Source organism: Neomonachus schauinslandi, chromosome 2 (genome assembly GCF_002201575.2).
Source record: "Neomonachus schauinslandi chromosome 2, ASM220157v2, whole genome shotgun sequence".
NCBI lineage: Eukaryota > Metazoa > Chordata > Mammalia > Carnivora > Phocidae > Neomonachus > Neomonachus schauinslandi.
In genome coordinates, this window is record NC_058404.1 from 163,073,800 (window position 1) to 163,093,947 (window position 20,148).

Below are 20,148 nucleotides of genomic sequence, written 5' to 3' on the forward strand. Positions count from 1 at the left end.
GAAGAAGGTAGCGGGAGGGGAAGAATGAAGTGGGGGAAATCGGAGGGGTAGACGAACCATGAGAGACGATGGACTCTGAAAAACAAACAGGGTTCTAGAGGGGAGGGGGGTGGGAGGATGGGTTAGCCTGGTGGTGGGTATTGAGGAGGGCACATTCTGCATGGAGCACTGGGTGTTATGCACAAACAATGAATCATGGAACACTACATCTAAAACTAATGATGTAATGTATGGGGATTAACATAAGAATAAAAAATAAATTAAAAAAAAAAGATGCAGATCTACAGTTCAAACATAATGAAAAGTGTACAAATAGATGCATATGCATACATACCATATAAAATTCTATATCAGAAGTTTTCCTTACTTACCCCTTTGCCCAATTTCCTCTCATAGGTTTTATGCCGTACTCCTAATCCCAATAGCCCCACACCAACAAGCAGCCACAAAACTAAACAGAAAGAAGAAATAATTGTTTAAAAGAAACTAAGTTTGTCTTTTTAAAAATAATTTTTTTGCAAATAATGCTGTAATAAACATAGGGGTGCATAGATCTTTTCAAATTCATGCTTTCATTTTCTTTGGGTAAATACCCAGAAGAGGAATTACTGGATCACATGGTAGTTCTATTTTTAGCTTTTTGAAGAACCCCCATAGTGTTTTGCATAGTGGCTGCACCAGCTTGCCTAGGTGAATGGATAAAGAAGATGTGGTTTATATATTCACAATGGAATATTACTGAGCCATAAAAAAGAATGAAATCTTGCCATGTGCAATGACATGGATGGATCTAGAGGGAATAATGCTAAGTGAAATAAGTCAGTCAGAGAAAGACAAATACTATATGATTTCACTCATATGTGGAATTTAACAAAACAAATGAACACAGAAAAAAGAGACAAACAAAAAACAGACTAACTCTAGAGAACAAACTGCTGGTTACCAGAGGGGAGGTGGGTGGGGAATGGGTGAAATAGGTGATGGGAATTAAGAATACTCTTGTGTTGAGCACTGAGTAATGGGTAGAGCTGTTGAATCATTATACGGTAAACCTGAAACTAATATAACACTGCATGTTAATTATACTTGAGTGAAAAATAATAATTTTATGAAATTATTAAATCTATTAGTCAAGGATTTTGTGCAAAGGAGAAGTCTAATTCCTGGGTTATTTTTCATGTGTGATATGTATGCATTACCCATACTTGCAACTCAGGTTTGTCTGGGTTTTTTAAAGATTTTATTTATTTATTTGAGAGAGAGCAAGATCAAGAGAGATCACAGAGGGAGAGGAAGAGGGAGAAGTAGACTCACTGCTGAGCAGGGACCCCAATGCGGGGCTCGATCCCAGGACCCTGAGATGGTGACCTGAGCCGAAGGCAGATGCTTAACCGACTGAGCCACCCAGGCACCCCTGCGACTCAGGTTTTAAGGGATCTTCCCTGAAAGTGTTCCAAGAACCATAAATATATGCAATAAATAATATCCAAGGAAACAAGTCTCCATGAGCAGAACCCATCAGGGGAAAAAAACCCTGTAGAATCAAATTCACAAATACTTCAGATATTGCAGCTTTTAAAGATTTTATTCATTTATTTGACAGAGAGATACATAGAGAGAGGGAGAACACAAGCAGGGGGAGTGGGAGAGGGAGAAACAGGCTTCCCACTGAGCAGGAAGCCCGATGCGGGGCTCAATCCTAGGACCCTGGGATCATGACCTGAGCCAAAGGCAGACGCTTAACGACTGAGCCACCCAGGTGCCCCGATATTGCGGCTTTTAGAATCAGAATACAAAATAAGCATGCTTAACGTGTCAAAAAATAAAAGAGGGTATTCAACAGGATGACTAAGAAATAGATTAAATTAATGACTCAGAAAATGTGTGAAGAAATAAAACAGACTTCTAGAAATAAAATTATATAATAAACATAAATAATTGAAATTAGAAACTCAGTGGACAAGAAAGGTAGCAGTAGACAAAGCTGAATAGAGAATTAGTGCAAGGGACAGCTTAAAAACAAAAGTAGATACTATGAAAGTGGTTAAGGGACACGGAGAAGATACTAAGAAGATCCAACACAATCTAACTGGAGTCAGAAAGGAAGAAGAGAAAGAATGGAAAAGCGGCAATATTTGCAGAAATAAAACTGAGAATTTTCCAGCGGTGATAAAAGACATGATTCTTCAGATTCAGAAAGCCCAAACACTAATAAGCAAGAAGTGGGGGAAGATGGAAGGGGCAGGGGCAGGGTGGGAGTCACATCCAGATATATCACAGTAAAACTCCAGAACACCAAAACACAGAGAAATCCTAAGAGCTGCCAGAGAAAAAAGGGACATGATCTCCAAAGGAGCAGAGATTACGCTGACAGCTCACTTCTCAACAGCAAGAACTGAAACCAGATAACAGAACAGTATCTTCAATGTACTGAGAGAAGAAAAAAAAAAAAAACACCCAACTACTAAAAGAATAGAAATTGAAAGTATAATGTCCAAACTAGAAAGGGGAGAAGAAAGGAGAGGATAAGAAAAAAAGAACACCCAATCAACGCAAAAGGAAGCAAGAAGAAAAAGAGGGAGAAATATGCCTAGAGAAGGTAGAAAAAGCAAAAGCAAAGTAAGATGACAGAAATAAATAATAATGCATGAGAAATCACAACAAAACTAGATTACATTTTCAAGCTGAAAGATGAGACTGAAGGTCGAGAACAGGCAAAACAATGGAGGCTGTAAAAAGATCAGTAGTTGCCAGGGTTTGGAGTCGGCTTGAGAGTCTCTCTCCCTCTCCCACTGTCCCTCCCGCTCATGCTCTCTCTAAATAAATAAATAAATAAATAAATCTTTAAAAAATAATGATAATAATAAATGTAATAATAAACTCTGGTGGGGGTACTGATAGTGGGGGAGGCCGTGTGTATGTGGGGTCAGAGGGTATGTGGGGTCAGTGGGTATATGGGGAATCTCTATACTTTCTGCTCAAACCAAAAGTGGCTCTAAGAAATAAAGTCTGTTTTAAAAAAATTACACAGAAATGTCTAAACAACTTTGTAAATAAATGGTTCCAAATGCCTCAATCTGATGAGTGAACTAGAGAATTCTGGTTCTTAATTCTACTATGGCTACTAATAACAACAATGGCAACAATAGATACAAAGACTGTCAGGATTAAAAAACAAACAAAACCTACCAGGTCTTAGTTTTAAGAGATACACCTAAAACATAAGAACACACAAAACAAAACTCTAAATTTTAAAAATGTCCCCAAAATTGTAATACAATCTTTTCAAATTATGATGGAACATATATGAAGGTGTTTACATAATGGTCTTACTGCTTTGTGACACCTCTTTTAGAAATATATTACAATTTTATTTAGCTTAACTGTTTTCTCTTTACACTATAATATTTTGTCTTCTTTATAAAAATACCAAGTCACAGATGATGGAGACCTGTTTTTACACGTCTTTGTAACATAATGCTGTGTAGTTATGGAGCTCATTGTATCCTAATACACTATCTGCAAATGTTATCCTTTCAATAAATATTTTTATTTAATCCAGCCCATTTGAAATTAGTCAGATTGAATAGTAAACTCACTTCACTTCTGAATTTCTAGTTCATCAATATTCTGAATGTTAACATATTTAAGCTCCCCAAAAAGGAGAACAAGAAATGAAATAGTCTGAAATAGAAATAGTTCTAATAAGAACAAAGCATTTTGGAAATTCTACCTGTTAAATAATCTTAGCTACATGAGAAATGAAACAAAACTAATACAGAGTATTTGTGGTTGAAATGAGAGGCTGTCAGAGATTTGCTTCAAAGTACTTCACCAAAACCAGTAAGGAAGACAGCTTTTAACAACACTGGCATAATGTTAATAATCGTTGGAACTCAGTGAAGGGTACATGAGGGTTCCTTCTACTCTTTTAATTTCATATATGTTTGAAATTTTATTATAATTAAGTACTTTAAAAAAAGAAAGCAAAACTTACAAAGTTTCATGTATTTTTCACTCTTTCTGAAAAGTGCTTTAGGACTATTTTTTGTTTGAAGAAAGTCAAGGCTTTTCTTAGGACCAAATAGCATATTCAGGCCAATAATTAGCATCACTGTCCCTGTTAAGAGAGAAAGCAAGAACATATTACATTTTAATCCAAAAATCCTCCCCGTGGTAAATTCCAGGAGCCTAGCTTTCATTTAAATGGACGTACCCTGAAAATTCAGCTACTGAGTTAATTTATCTCAGTACCTTAGCAATTACTCTAGTGGTGCTTTTGATAATTGGGATTGATCCTAAGAAATCAGCTAGGTTTCTAGGAACCCTGCTTTAAATGAGAAGACTCCAGCCTTTTCTCTATGAGGAATGTCTTTTCATTTCCTGAGTGTTTCCTTGTTGTTAGGTTGGTAACAGTGTGCTTTGCTGTTGATTTTGCAGAGGAGGGTGGAGTATGAGAGAAAGGAGCCTTTTGAGTCCCTGCTTTAGGGACTGAGTTTTCTGCACTGAAAAGACTTCAAATGCACCAGGTTGAGGAGCACAGGAGGAAGAAACATCGATTCTTAATCCAGCAGTGTTTGTGACAGTAATTCTCGCCTGGGGTGTGGGTGCTCACAGAGGATGCATACTACAACCCACGCTGAGCCAGTAGGGCCGGCCAAAGAAGTTGAGCTCGGTTTGGATGCATTACAATGTAACTTATATGTAAAGTTGACATCCTTCTCAAGTCCTATACAATGAGAATGGAAACAGAGGTATGACTGAATGATATCTAAATTAGGAAATGTCAAGTAGAAGTTAAGCTTAGGTGGAAGGCTAGCAAAAAAAAAAAAAATTATATGCAATTCTTAGGAAATAGCAGGAGTAAGCTTGACAATAAATGTATTACTAGTGTCTGATTTACTACAGATTCTCTTCAATTGTATTAAAAGCTATGCTGAACATTACCAACTTGCCTTAGTTTTTGTGGCCTTATCAATATGTCACTCTTACTTAAAAAAAAAAAAGTTCGTTGTATGCAGCTGTAATAAAGCCCTTTCTGCAGTCCCATACATAGTGAAAAAAAAAAAAACTCAAAAAGCGCATCATTCACAACATTCTAAAGAAATAAACTTATGCTTAGAATGGCTCTTAACTGTTGTTCGTTTTCTCCACATGGCAGACCCCTAAGCAAGCTGGAGTAAGAAAAAAGCAGGGCATTGGACAAGAAGATAGAGCAGGACAGAGTACACACACCTGAAAGAAACCAGAAGAAATACACAGTTCGCAAAGCCAAGATTATTGAAGAGGAAAAGCAGCATATACGTCTCTAAGTGCATGAGAGCATGGGTGCTTACCAGAAATAGCAAATTCTCCAGTTGTTTTTAAACATTTCGTATAATTAAAAAAAACAAAATATCTCCCAAATCAGCCTTTCCTGACAGATGCCTAGCTCAGGGAGTAGAAAAGTTTATGTGAAAATGTACAGTTGTTGGAAAAATACCAAGGGCCCAGGGGAAACTACAGGTAGAATTCTAGACCTCTGTGCAGCACTCACCCCAACTATAATCCCGTATTTGTCTACTTTTATGTGTGGTATTGTCCCCACTATGCTGACGTTCCAGATGGACAGAGACTCTATGTCCCTCCAGTCCCCAGCACCTGGCACTGCCTGGGACATACAGGTGCCCAATAATTTTTTAATGAACAAATGGAAAAATGCATTTGTGAACAAACAAGGACTGAATCCCCTACGGACATGTTTTGTCTCCTCAATTTTTATCCTGGAAGCATTTGACATGTTTTACTCAAACTAAAATGACAGGCGACATTTGATTTGTGTATGCCTGTATTCATCAATAATTTCCTCCTTGCCAGAAGGTGATTTTTGAAATAGTCAACTGAGCTAAGTTTATGAAATTTTCATTTTGGTACATAGTTTACAACCACTGAAACAGAAAATATTTATTCTGTGACTTGGGAATTTATCATTTAGACTAAGATTCATATATGTAAAATATATTGTATTGGCAAAAATATGGTAAATAAAAATCACAGATAAGATTTGGGGGAACCAAAAAAAAAATCACAATTCCTTTTTATATTTACGAGCCAACACTGAAATCGCAACATGAGCACCAAGATCATACCTTTTCCTAACATATCCTGTAATACAACTGTTACATAGTATTTCTTTATACTCTACTATGGATTAAACTTGTTTTATTTCCCCCACAACTAACTTACTTAAAAAGCCTTTGCAGTAATAAATATTACTGAAACTCACTGATGAATTAAGAAATCTTTTAAGTAGTAATTTAGACATTCCTCCAGTTTTATTTTTATCAAGACAGTCTATTTTAATTTAAAAAAAGATCATCCTATTTAGCTCCACCAGTCAGGTAAAGTGCTAAATCCTAGTCTGCCTGAAGGGTATTTTCAAGTAGTTACTTTAATCCAGACCTTTCAAATATACTCACCCAAAAGCACATCAGATCTCTCTCTAGCGTAGACACCTCCTGGGACAAATTTAAAAGCCGTGCACCATGCACAGAAAAATATCTCTAGAAGATAAAATATCATGGCAATGGTCATGGCTTTCCCAGGGCCCGACCCTGAGCTAAGAAGGTGTCCAAGCACTTGAGGCCACATGGACGCCGTGAAGAGGGCGAGCACACAGCCAGAAACAGCGGCTGCCCACGTGGGCAGGTACAGGAGGCCTGCAGCCGAAGCTGCTCCTGTTTGTGACAGAGAGAAAAGGAGAAAGAATCAGACAAAAAGGCAGAAGAGTCTCTTCCATTTTCTTAAAAAAGAAAAAAGAAAAGAAAAGAAATAATAGGCTAATAGAAGAAACAGGCTCATGTAGAGAAGTTCAGAGCCGGAAGGGACCTCGAGGTCATACTGGTCCGATCTCCAGACCGATGAGCAGCTGAGGTCTAGCGTGGTTAACGTGATCCGCTCAAGGTCACATGGCTAGTTACTTGCAAACCTGGAGACAGAATGTGAGTCTAGTAATTCTCAGTCCAGAGCTATTTCTTCAGGAAGGGCAGGAGAGAAAAAAAGGCATTTTTAGGTTATTTGTGTTAAGATCCTAATAGAAAAAAAACAAAACTGAAAAAACCTGAAATTATCTGTAATACCAAAAATATGTCCATTTAATTTAACCAGCCAGATCCAGGGGCGCCTTGGTGGCTCAGCGGTTAAGCGTCTGCCTTCAGCCCAGGTCAGGATCCCAGAATGCTGGGATCGAGCTCCGTGTCGGGCTCCCCGCTCAGTGGGGAATCTGCTTCTCCCTCTGCCCTTGGCCCTGCTTGTGCTCTCTCACTCTCTCTCTGCTCTCTCTCTCTAATAAATAAATAAACTCTTTAAAAAAAAAAAAAAGTAACTGTTTAAAAAAAAAAATAACTAGCCAGATCCAAGACATTAGGAAACACGGAGAGTCAGCGTGGTTTCTAGGACAGTTTTGTTTAAAGAACTTTCTAAAGGACTTTGCATCCACCTAAATGCCGCCCCTTGTCCTGCAATATCAAAGTGGGCTTTCCCAAGCACACGTCCCCCAAAGAAGATGTGACTGAGATAGGAGGAGTGGGTCACGGCGTTAGCAGTTCTGCAGTCGGTTCATTCACGACCCAGCAGCCTAGTCGGTGTTGAGAGCTACGCCATCTGCCCGGTCCACAGCAGGCACCTGGTAAATGTCTGCTAGTTTGCTGAGCCCAACCTGAGAGCACAACATTTCTCCCAGTTCCTGTGAGATCAGTTCTGAGACAGCACATCAGGGTCTTACGGCACCCCATTTGGGATCCATCAGGGTAAACACCTTTCTGTCAAATGTGACATTTTACAGACAGTTCAGTTGGTGTTGTATAAATGTGACCCACCCTTCCAGGGTGTCTCCAGAAGGTTCCTCACTGGGACAAGAACTCCAGAAAAGAAGTGGGGAGCAGGAAGTGGCTCCAGCCAGGCCCCCTTGTTCTCATCCATCAAAGAGTTCCATTTGTACCACCACAGGGCAATGCGGTGGGAACTGCCTACCCCTCCTGCCCCCACTTCAAAAAGAACATCACGCCGATGAACACGAGAACCAGATTCCAGAGCCCTTTACAACCCACAGAGGTTAACTCCACAGTAAGACCTTACAATACTTAGATCTGACAATAGTTATTTTAATAACGAAAAAATTATTTCATTTTGAAATGAACAAATGTAATGACTATTTGCTTTAGAAATTTTTAAAAATACGTAACTTTTTTTTTAAAGATTTTTATTTATTTATTTGACAGAGAGAGTGAGGGCGTGAGAGAGGAAACACAAGCCGGGGCAGAGGGAGAGGGAGAAGCAGGCTTCCTGCCAAGCAGGGAGCCCGATGCGGGGCTGGATCCCAGGACCCTGGGATCATGGCCTGAGCCGAAGGCAGACGCTTAACGACTGAGCCACCCAGGCGCCCCCAAAATACTTTAAAGCAGTTAAGGATTGCCTAAGACCGAGCTGATCACAGCCAATACTCATATGTATTTTTCCCTTAAGTCTTGTTCTATGTATATAAAAAAGTATTTTTACACTAATGGAATCATACCACATATTGAGGATTATATTCTTCTTTTTACGTGACATTATATCCAAGAACATTTTCTCATAACATTGGTTTTTTTCAAAAACGTTTTTATGTATATATACTATACTATGGATAAATACACCACAAGACAAGCCACCATTTTCCTACTGTTGGCCATTTACGAAGCTTCCAACACTGTGAGGAACAGCTTTCTTTGTCAACTAATCTCGTACTGCATCTTTGATCATTTCCTTAAAATAATCCTTTAAAAAGAGATTTAAAAGTACAAGTACCATGTCAAGAGGTAAAAGCATTTTATTTATTTATTTTTAAAGATTTTATTTATTTATTTTTAAAGATTTTATTTATTTATTTGACAGAGCGAGACAGCGAGAGAGGGAACACAAGCAGGGGGAGTGGGAGAAGCAGGCTTCCCGCAGAGAAGGAAGCCCGATGCGGGGCTCGATGCGGGGCTCGATCCCAGGACCCTGGGATCATGACCTGAGCCGAAGGCAGATGCTTAACGACTGAGCCACCCAGGTGCCCTGGTAAAAGCACTTTAAAGAGTCATTACTTATGGTCAACTGCTTTTGTAAGAGGTTGTATCAATCTCCATTTCCTCCAGAAACCTTGCCCAAAGTCTCACCTTTTGAACCCTGCCAAAATTATTTTCTAAAAATCTTTATCAAATTAATGATGAAAATAGTATCATATTTTGAGTTTCACTTTTCTGATGATTAGTGTGAGTGAATTTTTCCTGGTATCAGCTTACAAAGGCTGTTTTTTTTTTAAAAAAAAGAATGAGTCCTGAGTTGATATTCTAAACGAAAGACATTCAAATGACTTTGTTGTTTCTGTCTTACTACAAAGAATTACCTGGAGGAGAAGAAAACATCTTTTCAAATTCCCTTGACTGTTACTGCTTTTATTTTTAATTTCCATTTTTAAATGGGCTATCTATTTTTACATCCACTACACCTGTATTTTTAAATAGCTTATAAATTCAAAATCCAAAATTCAGAAAGGTGAAACGGAGTCTCTCTGGCCCGTCACCCATTAATTCCCCCAATGGAGCCAACCATTGTTAGCACTTTGTCTTCCGCTTATTTCCAGAGATCGTCTGATGCATAGAAAGAAATATATGCATGTGTGGGCATTTCCGTCCCTTTTCATACCAGTGATGGCATGTGACACACACTGTTAATCACTCTGCCTCTTTCACTCAACTCTGTATCTTAGCTGTTTTGTGTTTGAAACCGAGTCCTTCCAAGTCATCTCCTCCAAATCTTTGTATCTAAGACACCAAGCAGAATGGTAACTGAATATTCCAATAATATTTATAATAACTAACATGTTAGTTTTCAATAGATCAAATTTTTCATACAATAAAATCATAGGACCACTGTATAGTACACCGGGCTCCTCTCCATGTGTTTGGTACACCTGTTTTTTCTTTTAATAGAACTTTGATTTTAATAATTTAATTGCCACCAAGATTTAAAGCTCCTGTATCTTTGCATTTGTAAAATTCTATTGGTCATTGCCATGATTTATTTCATGCTGAGACCCACCGGGATTGCAAATTTTAACTGTACAATGAAAAAAAATAAGATTTATTTTTCTACACTCTGCTTTATGAGACGGTTTCCAGAGATGGGTCACAGTGAAAAGGGGGCACCATTTCTAGGTAATTGTGTGAGCTCCAACTTACTTCAGGTGAGCAGAGACAGAGCTGAAGCCCATGAATTGTGGCCCCACTTTCCTCTTTACTGCAAAGAGCCCATTAGAAGCCTCAAATCTGCTTGCCCGTGGGGTCTTTTTAAACTACTATTTAATACTTCAGAGAGACAGCAAAACTAGATTAGGTCTGACTTTACTTATCTGGGGAAATAAGTATCAGCATACTACTAGAGGGTCCCAGATTTTCTGTCCTTTAACCGACAGTTTATGTTTCTGCGGACCTCGGTTTTCCCATGTTTAAAGTGAAGCTGCCAATTCCCTGCCCAGGAAGCACGTTGCTTATATCCCATGAGAAAAGGCATGCTATCTGTGCTGAAGAAACTTCCAATGTACTTCATGTCCCTTTCCCCAGTGGTGTACAGATTGAGAAGCTATTTTTGCTCACTGCAAATTCGGCATTTACAAAAGCCCTTTTCTTGAGGAATCTTCTTAGCACGTCTCTGATGAGAAAAAGAGTTATTCTGTATGCTAGTCATACAAACTTCCACAGACCCCATATAGAATGCCTATCAGAAAATACGCATGCAAGTAAAAACAGCTCACCGTGACTGCAAGGGTTTGCTCACGCAGCTCCAGGAGGATGAGGATCTGGCTAAGCTCATTAATTGAGCCATCTCTGTGGATTACACGTGTATCTCCATGCAAGAGTGATGGTACTCAGGGTGTAAAGAAATGTACTTAACTATGCTAGTCAACCCGCACCTTCTATTATGGCTACACAGTCTCGAACCCACACAGGGCTTCTAGGGCAACACTCTGGATCACCCGGCTAATGAATATGTATGGAGCATCTCTCCTCACAGAAACCAATTACGCTGTTTGCCCCGTCACAGAGTGGGGAGTTTTTTATTTAACGCTAAAACTGACTCCAACCATTTCTGCCTCTTAAGGGGAAGGCAGAAGAGTGGCACAATTCGGTCATAGTAATAAACTATAGTCATAAAAATAAGTAGTTGCTCCTAAAATATGATGGCCTCCTTCAATAGTCTGTAATCCTAACGGGTGTGACTGGGAAGAGAGGGTCCCAGCCTTTGAATGAGCAAACGTGGACCCCAAAGCTGGGTTGAGGGGTGAGACGCTAAGGAGGGCGTTCCTTAATACCAGAGGAGCAGGGAAGCTTGGAGAGGGCAAGACGTCTGGCAATGTGGTGATGCCTGACCTCCATCTCCTCAGCCCTGTGGGAACACTGTTACTGACACACGTGGCTTGTCCGGGAGACGGGGGAGAGTATGGAGGCGTCGTCAGGTAGCAGTATGGAGCTACAGCAGGAGAGGGGCAATGAAGTAGGAGGAAGCAGGAACCTGCAGCCGGCGGGCACTCGTACCCGTGGTGACATCCAGGTTACAGCGGCCCACCTGGCAACAGCACAGATCGGTATGGCCGCCTGCCTGCAAGGAAGCGGTCAACCAGAGCAGAATGGCGGGCACTTCTACAGGCAAACTCCACGTACCTGTAACCCACCAGATTATACTGGAACTGGGAAACCACGAACACGCCGAGAGCATCAATCCGCTCGCCAAGCCCAGCAGGACTGCACCTCTGTAAGAAAATGACATGCTGTGGGGCATCTGCCGTCATTAATATTTCACTGCCGCAAATATAAAAGGGAAATGCATCTCCTACCTCTAGGTACGTCCAAGAGATAATATGAGGGTGAAAAAACCCACTGAGATCATGAAAACCAACATAATATCCATTCAGAACATGGAAGTAACAGCTCAGACTTGAGATAAATGATTATCTTCAATCTTTCATGGTCAAGGTAAAACACAATGATTGAGTTTTCTCAGACTATTAAATTAGAATCTATATTGGCCATGTGACATTTTATTTTATTTTTAAAGATTTTATTTATTTGAGAGAGAGGGAGTGCAGCGCAAGAGCATGGGGAGGAACAGAGGGGGAGGGAGAGGGACAAGCTGACTCTGCGCTGAGCTCCAAGCCCAGTGCAGGCTGTCCATCCCAGGACCCTGAGATCATGACCTGAGCCGAAATAGTTATCTGAGGCAGATGTTTTAAAGGTTCCTCCAATCTTTTTACATGAAAGGCTGGGCCTGAACACAGGAGAAAACAGGTATCCCAAAGATTAGAGAAAGGGTTAATGAGGACCAAGTACATGAACCAACACTTAAACTCAAGACTGCGGACTCCCCGGGGTGCTCCACAGTTGGAGCAAGTACCAGAGGATGCAGAGATCTCCCTGGGCTTCCCTCCTTCTCAGAGAATATAGATCAATGCCCAGACTGCCAACCTGGTCTCTCTCAATCAGGGCACTGGGGTCTCATCCCACCAAATGCCAAATGAGGGGTCTGGAGGAAATGGTCAGGGAACGCCATGTCTCCCCTGCCCCAGAGAACGCTCCTCCAGGCGGGGATTCCTCAGAGTGCCCAAGCAGGAGCTCCCAGAACCTCTTACTCAGCCGTGCATATCCCTCAGCCTTCCATCACCTGCTTTTTAGCAATTGTTCAGCACGGGGGCAAACACCCTTCTGGCTCCATCACCACAGTACACAATAATGTCATGCTAGGTCGGGAAAGTGGAATATGAACTATCTGGCTGGCACAGATCTAGATGCTCAACAAAAGAAGTATTTCTTCCTTCAACTATACTAGCCAATTTCTTGATTGCTTCCAAACCGAAACTCACCCAAATGGGTTAGGATCTGGCCCTGGATGGGGGTGCCCACTCACTGCCCATCTGGAAACAAGCGAGACCTCTCCAAAAATCCAGTGGGTGAGGAACACAAGACTGCCAAAGGCAGCCCCTGCCAACCACCAGGCAGGTCTGGAGGCCATGCCCTTGGCTGCCTCTCCGGGCTTTTTTCCCTCTGGTTTATTGCAGTCACCATCTAGGATTAAAAAAAAAAAAAAAAGGAAAAGAGTCAGTTACATGAAAATTTACCCTCTACCTTGCACAGACTTTTAGCAAGTTAAGAAATGGTACCTGGCTTCAGGGAGCTTATTTCAGAAGGGAAGGTGAGACATGAAACTACAATACAAAGCAGAACAGGCTGAGAAGCTGGTTGGTGGGAGAGACGATTTCAGACAGGCTAGATCAGGAATGGTGTAGAGAGAACAAAGCACTTTGGAATTTCACAAGTGAAAATGCATCAAGGCGGGGGCACGCCTGGGTGGCTCAGTCAGTTAAGAGTCTGCCTTCGGCTCAGGTCATGATCCCGGGGTCCTGGGATCGAGCCCCACATCGGGCTCCCTGCTCAGTGAGGAGTCTGCTTCTCCCTCTCCCTCTGCCTCTCCACACCACTCTTGCTCTCTCTCTCAAATAAATAAAACCTTAAAAAAAAAAAAAAAAGAAATGCAGCAAGTTATTTACTATGAAGTTAACAGTTATGTGAAGTTAACAGTTACGAGCAAAATTACAGAGAGAAAAAGGGACTGATATGTTCAGGGAATACCGGGCCACGTCCCCCCCCCAGAACAGGGCTCTCATCTAACCCGCTGAGCACCCAGAGGAACAGCAGTACACTGACTGGGCAGTTACTGAGAGTCAGGTCCTGTTCCCAGCCTTTGATACGAACTCATTCCACCCTCCCAACAACTTCATGAGTAAACTCTATTACTAGTCCCATTTTACAGATTAGAAAACTGAGACCCAGAGAGAACAAGCCACTTGTCCAAGATCATACCGCTGGTAAAGAGAGCTAAGGCAGACTGGTTCCCATGCCTCTGTGCCTAACTATACCATACTTCATGGGACTCTTTCACCAAGACGTCTCATTTCATTGCATCAATGACTTCACGTACAAAAACGTAAGAACTGGACAAAATGCTGGCAGAAGAGTTTCTCTGTAGGAACAGACAGCCTGTTGGGCAGAAGCCTCATGATACTGTGAAGCTCTCCACAGGGTAGAAGAAAGCCTTAGGGTCTGCCTGTGGGGCTGGCAGCGGGATTTCACAAGGAGGAAGAAAGCCCTTCTGCCAATAAAGGGGCCAGAAGGAGAGCGGAGCTGGGAGCTACAGGGATGATGGGGAGGGTGGTGAAGATGCAAGAGGCCAGGACCTGGAGACTAAGCAGTCTCTAGGAAAGAAGAGACCTAAATTTGCCAAGTATCACTGCTGTGTCCTATGGTGCGGGACCCCGCCCCCAGGACCCAGCAAATCTTTGATAAAACTACAGAAATGCCTGGTGTGATCTGATATTCTGGGGAAACAGGTGAGGAGTCTGGAGTTTCGTAAATGAGGCACAGGGCAAAAACAGGAAGGGACCAACAACTGGGTCACATAAATTTAAAACAGGCGAGAAAGGAGAAAACTCAAGTCAGGAAATGTAAACGATACCCTGACGTTCAGATCCTTCTCAGGCTGTACCTGTGAAATTTGCTGCCTGAGTTGCCACCTTTAAAAGTTAGTGTTTTATAAAACATAAAGTATGTATTAGGGCACCAGACCTCATTCTAAATGTTCTAACTAATATTGTCACTTGACCAGTTTGCTTGCCTGATGCTCCCTTATTCTCACTGCCCCCATTTCATGCCAAAGTTGGGGCCAAAGGGGGATTATACAAGCACTTTGTTCATGGTGAGCCAAAACCCTCTAAACTTCCATTAATCTGTGAGATTTCTCCTTGTATTGACAAAAGAATAGTGACTCACTGAGACTTACACAAAAAGCCAGGTGTAAGTTAACCAGAATCTTGTAACACTTCTCCCTTTTTTGAGAAGGATCTCAAGTTAGCATATGGAGCAAACATCCAAGTTGGGTATATCTGTCTCTGAGAAAGTCAGCTCCAGAGAGAGACAGGTGACTTGAAAGGTGGTGTAAATATGCAAGATTTCCTTTCTTTTCAAGTTTCAGACTTGAAGCTTAAATATCTTCAGACTCCCGGGGCATCTGGGTGGCTCAGTCGGTTGGGTGTCTGACTTTCGATTTCGGCTCAGGTCGTGATCTCGGGATCCTGGGATCGAGCCCCGTGTTGGGCTCCCTGCTCAGCGGGGAGTCTGCTTGTCTCCCTCTCCCTCTGCCCCTCCCCCTGCTCACTCACTCACTTTCTTTTTCAAATAAATAAATCTTTAAAAATATATATCTTCAGACTCCCACAAAAAAACAAAAAACAAAAAACCCAGACAGTTCTCCCAGCCCTTGCTGACAACTAACTTCTCAGAGTGTTAGAGATATACTGGGGTCAGTATGGAGGAAGAGAAATGAAGGGTCTCATCCTGGAGAGCTCCGTCTGGAGGGAAAAGGGAGAAAGACAGAGCTGAAAGCCAGCTGGGAGTCTGAGGCCTGGTTTACCTTCCCACTCCACACTGATAAGAGCCAGAAATTTTCACCCTCTGTTCTGGCAAGGAAAAGGTGCCTTCTGCTTAGATAATACTCCACTGGCTATGGTGGTTACTATTTCAGAGGGACAGAACACTGAAATGGAGATATAGTGCAGAAAGAATTTTACCTTTCCATGATGTGTTTCATTCAGATAAGAAAAGTAAACTATGCAAGAGAGCAAATTCTTAAAAAAAAAAAAAACAACCGAGCGTACACTTACCTGTGTAAATGCGATCAAGTGTGGCTATGGTACTTAATGTGAGTATCACTCTGTTGGACATCTGATAACTCCAGACTGGGTTTAGTGAAGTGTACCAGATGCGGAGAACAAGAAGAAGAATCTGTCCTAAAATGAATCCCCAGATTCTGAGGTACCTGTAAATACAAAAATATATTTAACAACTTTTTATGTGGTTTCAGTGTACTGTGTTCAGTGAATGTCATAATTCAGAGAATGAGTATATGAAATAGTCCTGTTGGTAATTTGCAGTAAGGAACATGCCTTAGTCTTTATATAGTCCATTACCTAGGCAACTTGTTATAATTCCTTAATGCTCAAAACATGATGGAGACTGACGGCAAGCATTCCCATTCTGATTTTGTGAAAAAGAAAAAAAAAAAAAATGAGACTTCTACAAGCTGTATGCAAAGTAAATACTATCACTTGGAATTCCTGGTCCCAACCTCCCACTTGGAAAGCTATCACACTTGTTCGTCTACAGGCATAAGATACGAACCTCCGTCCGTAGATAGAAGATACCATACCTTTGCAAGCCACTTCCTGTCCACCATTTCACGGCTTGCAGGATCAGGGAGGAAGACACACCAAGCGCAAGGACCACCAGCCGAACCCTGGCATTTGGAGCCAGGAAGGAGGCTATGCCGCCTACAAACAAATGAAGGGGAGCTAAACGTTTCTGGCAATCATGCATTGGAACCTCATGATCTGCATTTGGTAACTGTTGTGTCTTATACCATCTGTATACTCAGGAAGATCAAGTTAATATATAATCGTGTGTATAAATCTTTTAAAAAATTTTTGTGATGTCATTCGTAACACAAAATCCACGATGTTAAAGTGTGCAATTCAGTGGCTTCTAATATACTCACGAAGTTGTGCACCTATTACCACTATGTAATTCCAGAATATTTTCACCACCCCAAAAAGAAATCTATACCCATTATCACACCCTCCTTCTTCCTCCTCCCCACCGCTCCAGCCCCTGGCAATCACTAATCTTCCTGTCTGTCTGGATTTTTCCCATTCTGAGCATTTCGTATAATGGAATCATATAATATGTAGCCTTCTGTGACTGGCTTCTTTCACTTAGCATAAGGGTTTCAAGGCTTATCCATACTGTACCATGTATCAGTTCTTCATTCCTTTTTATGGCTGAATAATATTCCACTGCACAGAAATAGTGCATTTTGTTCATCCATTCATCAGCGATGGGCATTTGGGTTGCTTCCATTCTTTGGCTACTAAGAATAATGTTGCCATAACCATTTGTGTTCAAGGTCATATGTGAACCAATGTTTTCGTTTTTCTTGGGTATATACTAAGAAGTGGAGTTGTTAGGTCATATGATAACTCTGTTTAACATTTTGAGGAACTGCCAAACTGTTTTCCAAAGTGGCAATCCAGTACGTGAAGTTACATACAAATATATGTGTGTGTGTGGGGGGGGTGTTCTTTGTATTCTACACATTTTAGTATTTTTAAGAACCAATTATACTTCCTTTCCAATAAACCGATCATATTCTTTGCTCTGTTATCTACTGAGTTGTTGGTCCTTTTTATTATTGATTTGTAGAAACCCTATGTTAGTGAAACTAGCCCTTTGGCTAAAAGAGCTGCACGTATCTTTCCTAATTTGTTGTTTGACTTTGCTTTACTATAGTGTTCATCATGCACAATTTTCCTATTTTCATGCAGTAGCATTCAACAATTTTTAATGGTTTCTGACTTTTGTGTCATAGTTGGGAAAAGAACACAAAATGTTCAAGAGGTGACCTATTCTCCCTCTTCATTTCAGTGATCCTTAGGCTTTTCCAATCTGATAGAAAAGTTAGAACTGTTAGAGGCATGGACTCTTAGTGTAGCCTTCCAATTCCACTAAAACTCTTTAAGGAAGTCATAAGAGAAAGAGGAATCTTGTTTCATTTAATCATTTAGCATTCAAAGAACAGTCTACATATTTTCACTTGATTTTTGACAAAAAAAAAAAAAAAAAAACCTCAAAGAAGTACTTTTAAATCTTACCCACAGTAGTTATCCGCAACAGGATGAGCATCCACTTCTTGCTAGCCAATTTCCAGAAAGGAGTAAATATTAGGAATATTGGAGAAAGAAACGCTATGCCAAAGCCTTCAAGCCCAGTGAGTTCCAGAGTTTGCAGGGGAAAGTAATAGATCATCGGTCCCAGGCCATGGCAGAGAGACCAAGAAACATACCCTAGCGGGGGGGGAAAATGTTTAAAGAGAAAAAAAAAATGTTTAAAGGGCAAGTGTAAAGGTGTCTTTGTTTCCCACAGTAGCCCTGCCCCCCCGCCCCACCGTAACTGCTCTGGCTGACCCACCCTCCTTCACCATTCTGACCTTAACAAGATTCCACTACAGAATTCCTCCCCTCCCCCCCATCAGAAAGAGAATGTCCCAGGATGAGAATGGGTCCTGCTGTGGTGAGTCCCTTGACATCCCTTGTTTACTCCTTTAACCTTGTTCACACTCCCACAGGTCGTCCCTTTCTTAAAACCTCTTCATCTGGACCATCTGGGTTGAATTTGATGTTGTCAGGACCCTAATTGATAAAATGTCTTTACCTAAGTCAACCCTTCTATAAAGAGCTGTATCATGAAAATCAAAAAGAGGAACAAACAGGGGCACCTGGCTGGCTCAGCTGGATGAGCATGCGGCTTTTGAGCTCTGGTCGTGGGTTCAAGCCCCACGTTGGATGAAGAGATTGTGAGAAAAAAAAAAAAGCAAAGCAAAGAAAAAAAGGGGTGGGGGGGACAAGCAGCAGGACTCCCTTCCTCACACTCCAGACTGCACCCAAAGGCAGGTTAGTTAGGCAACAATCATTTTCTTGTAAGCAGACTTTTTTAAACCTAACCTTAGGAGACAGTATGGGGTAAGTGAAAAACCTAGATCTGAAGTCAGGCTCACCTTGGCCAACTACTGACTGCATCATCTTCTACATTAATGATAATTAACTAATGGGCACTTACTATGTGTCAACATCTGTGCTAAGTATTTACAGAGATCATCTCTCTTGTTCCTCGTCCAACTCATGTCCTATGAAATGGACACTTTTTACTCCCCTCTTACAAATGTAACAGCAAAGAAAACTTCTGCGATTCAGAAAGTAATTGCCTAAGGTCAAAACCGTAGCACATGGCAGAGTGAACCTAAACCCGGGCAGTCTGGTTCCAAATGCAGTCATCTATCTTCGTCACGTGTAGTTAACTTTCTCCCCTCGTACTTCGCAGCCTTCCTTTCTTAATCAGCAAAATAGCTCTTTTAGCCACCTCACAGGGTTGTTAGGATTAAATGAGATCAAGTGCTCAGAGTACCTAGCACCCTAGGTACTTACGGAATGTAATTCACGTTACACTGCTGTACTTACGAGATACATTCGGAACCAGGGCAAAAGCGGGGGCGGGGGGTGGCTTCTGAATATGAGCAGCTCCCAGAAAATCAAGTTTTTAGGCAGGTGCCCCTCCCAAGCCCAAGGAATGTTTCATAATGAACAGCGAGATGATAGCATTCTCCCAAACGTTTGGCTGGGAATTCTGATTTTAATCACACAAGTCCGACAGACTTACACCAATCATTGTTCTTGGGACTTTGGGCAAAGCTGGTAAGTGCGCACACAGGACTCGAGTTCGACGCTCTTCGTCAAATGCCCAATGGTGAGGTGTGCTCACCTCAGGCCGCGGGGGGACACGGCGGCCCCTTTCCTTCAGAAAGGTAAGGTCCAGCACTGACGTTTATTAATCTAAACTTAAAGGTCTGGGGGGTAGGGAGGTTCGGGGGCTGTACAGCAGCGCTAGTTCAAGGCCTCCACGTGGAGAGCTGGGCGCAACCCCAGGGTGGCGTTGGAGCTCCGGGGCACTGTCTCCCCCCGCACCCCCCCCCCCGAATCCTCGGCTTCCCAACCCCAATCTGGGTCTTGTCTTTTTTTGACTTCGGTAGCAAAACTTCCCAGGGGACTTCTCTATTTGGGGCGCGGAGCGCGCTCCCTCCTTCCCGAGCCCAGCCCCCCGGCCCAGCGCCGCGGCTCCGGACCGGCGCGGGGAACGGGCCGCCCCGACCGCGCGCCCAGGGCGGCCTCGGCTTACCCAGCAGGCTCTCCAGGAGGATCTCTCGCCACAGCCAGGGCATGGCCGCGACGTGGAGCAGCGCTTCTTCAGCCAGCAGCACGCGCCCGCCGCGCCCCGCGCCCCGCCGCGCCCCGCGCCCCTCCGCCGCGTCCTCGGGAGCTGGGTCCGCGCGCACGTCCCCTCGCCGAGCCGGCCGCCACCCACCAGCCCGCGGCCAGCGCGCCCAGCCGAGCCCGGGCGAGGGTGGGGCCGCCGCGCGTCCGCCTCCGCACCCCAC

General features: G+C 42.4%; 1 protein-coding gene across 3 annotated transcripts in view; it reads right to left on the reverse strand.

Annotated features, from left to right (window-relative positions):
• CWH43 (cell wall biogenesis 43 C-terminal homolog) overlaps positions 1-20,061 on the reverse strand; it is a 50,750-nt gene extending 30,689 nt beyond the window's left edge. For all 3 annotated transcript variants that reach the window (XM_021701555.1, XM_021701556.1, XM_021701557.1), the window contains exons 1-9: positions 19,890-20,061; positions 17,813-18,004; positions 16,315-16,435; positions 15,770-15,924; positions 12,917-13,118; positions 11,721-11,809; positions 6,459-6,716; positions 3,998-4,120; positions 372-451 (exon numbers count right to left, since the gene is read on the reverse strand). In XM_021701555.1, coding sequence (XP_021557230.1) covers positions 372-451; positions 3,998-4,120; positions 6,459-6,716; positions 11,721-11,809; positions 12,917-13,118; positions 15,770-15,924; positions 16,315-16,435; positions 17,813-18,004; positions 19,890-19,932 — 1,263 coding nt within the window. In that variant the 5' untranslated portion in view covers positions 19,933-20,061. The remainder of the gene's footprint in view (positions 1-371; positions 452-3,997; positions 4,121-6,458; positions 6,717-11,720; positions 11,810-12,916; positions 13,119-15,769; positions 15,925-16,314; positions 16,436-17,812; positions 18,005-19,889) is intronic.
• Between the last annotated feature and the right edge of the window lie 87 nt (positions 20,062-20,148).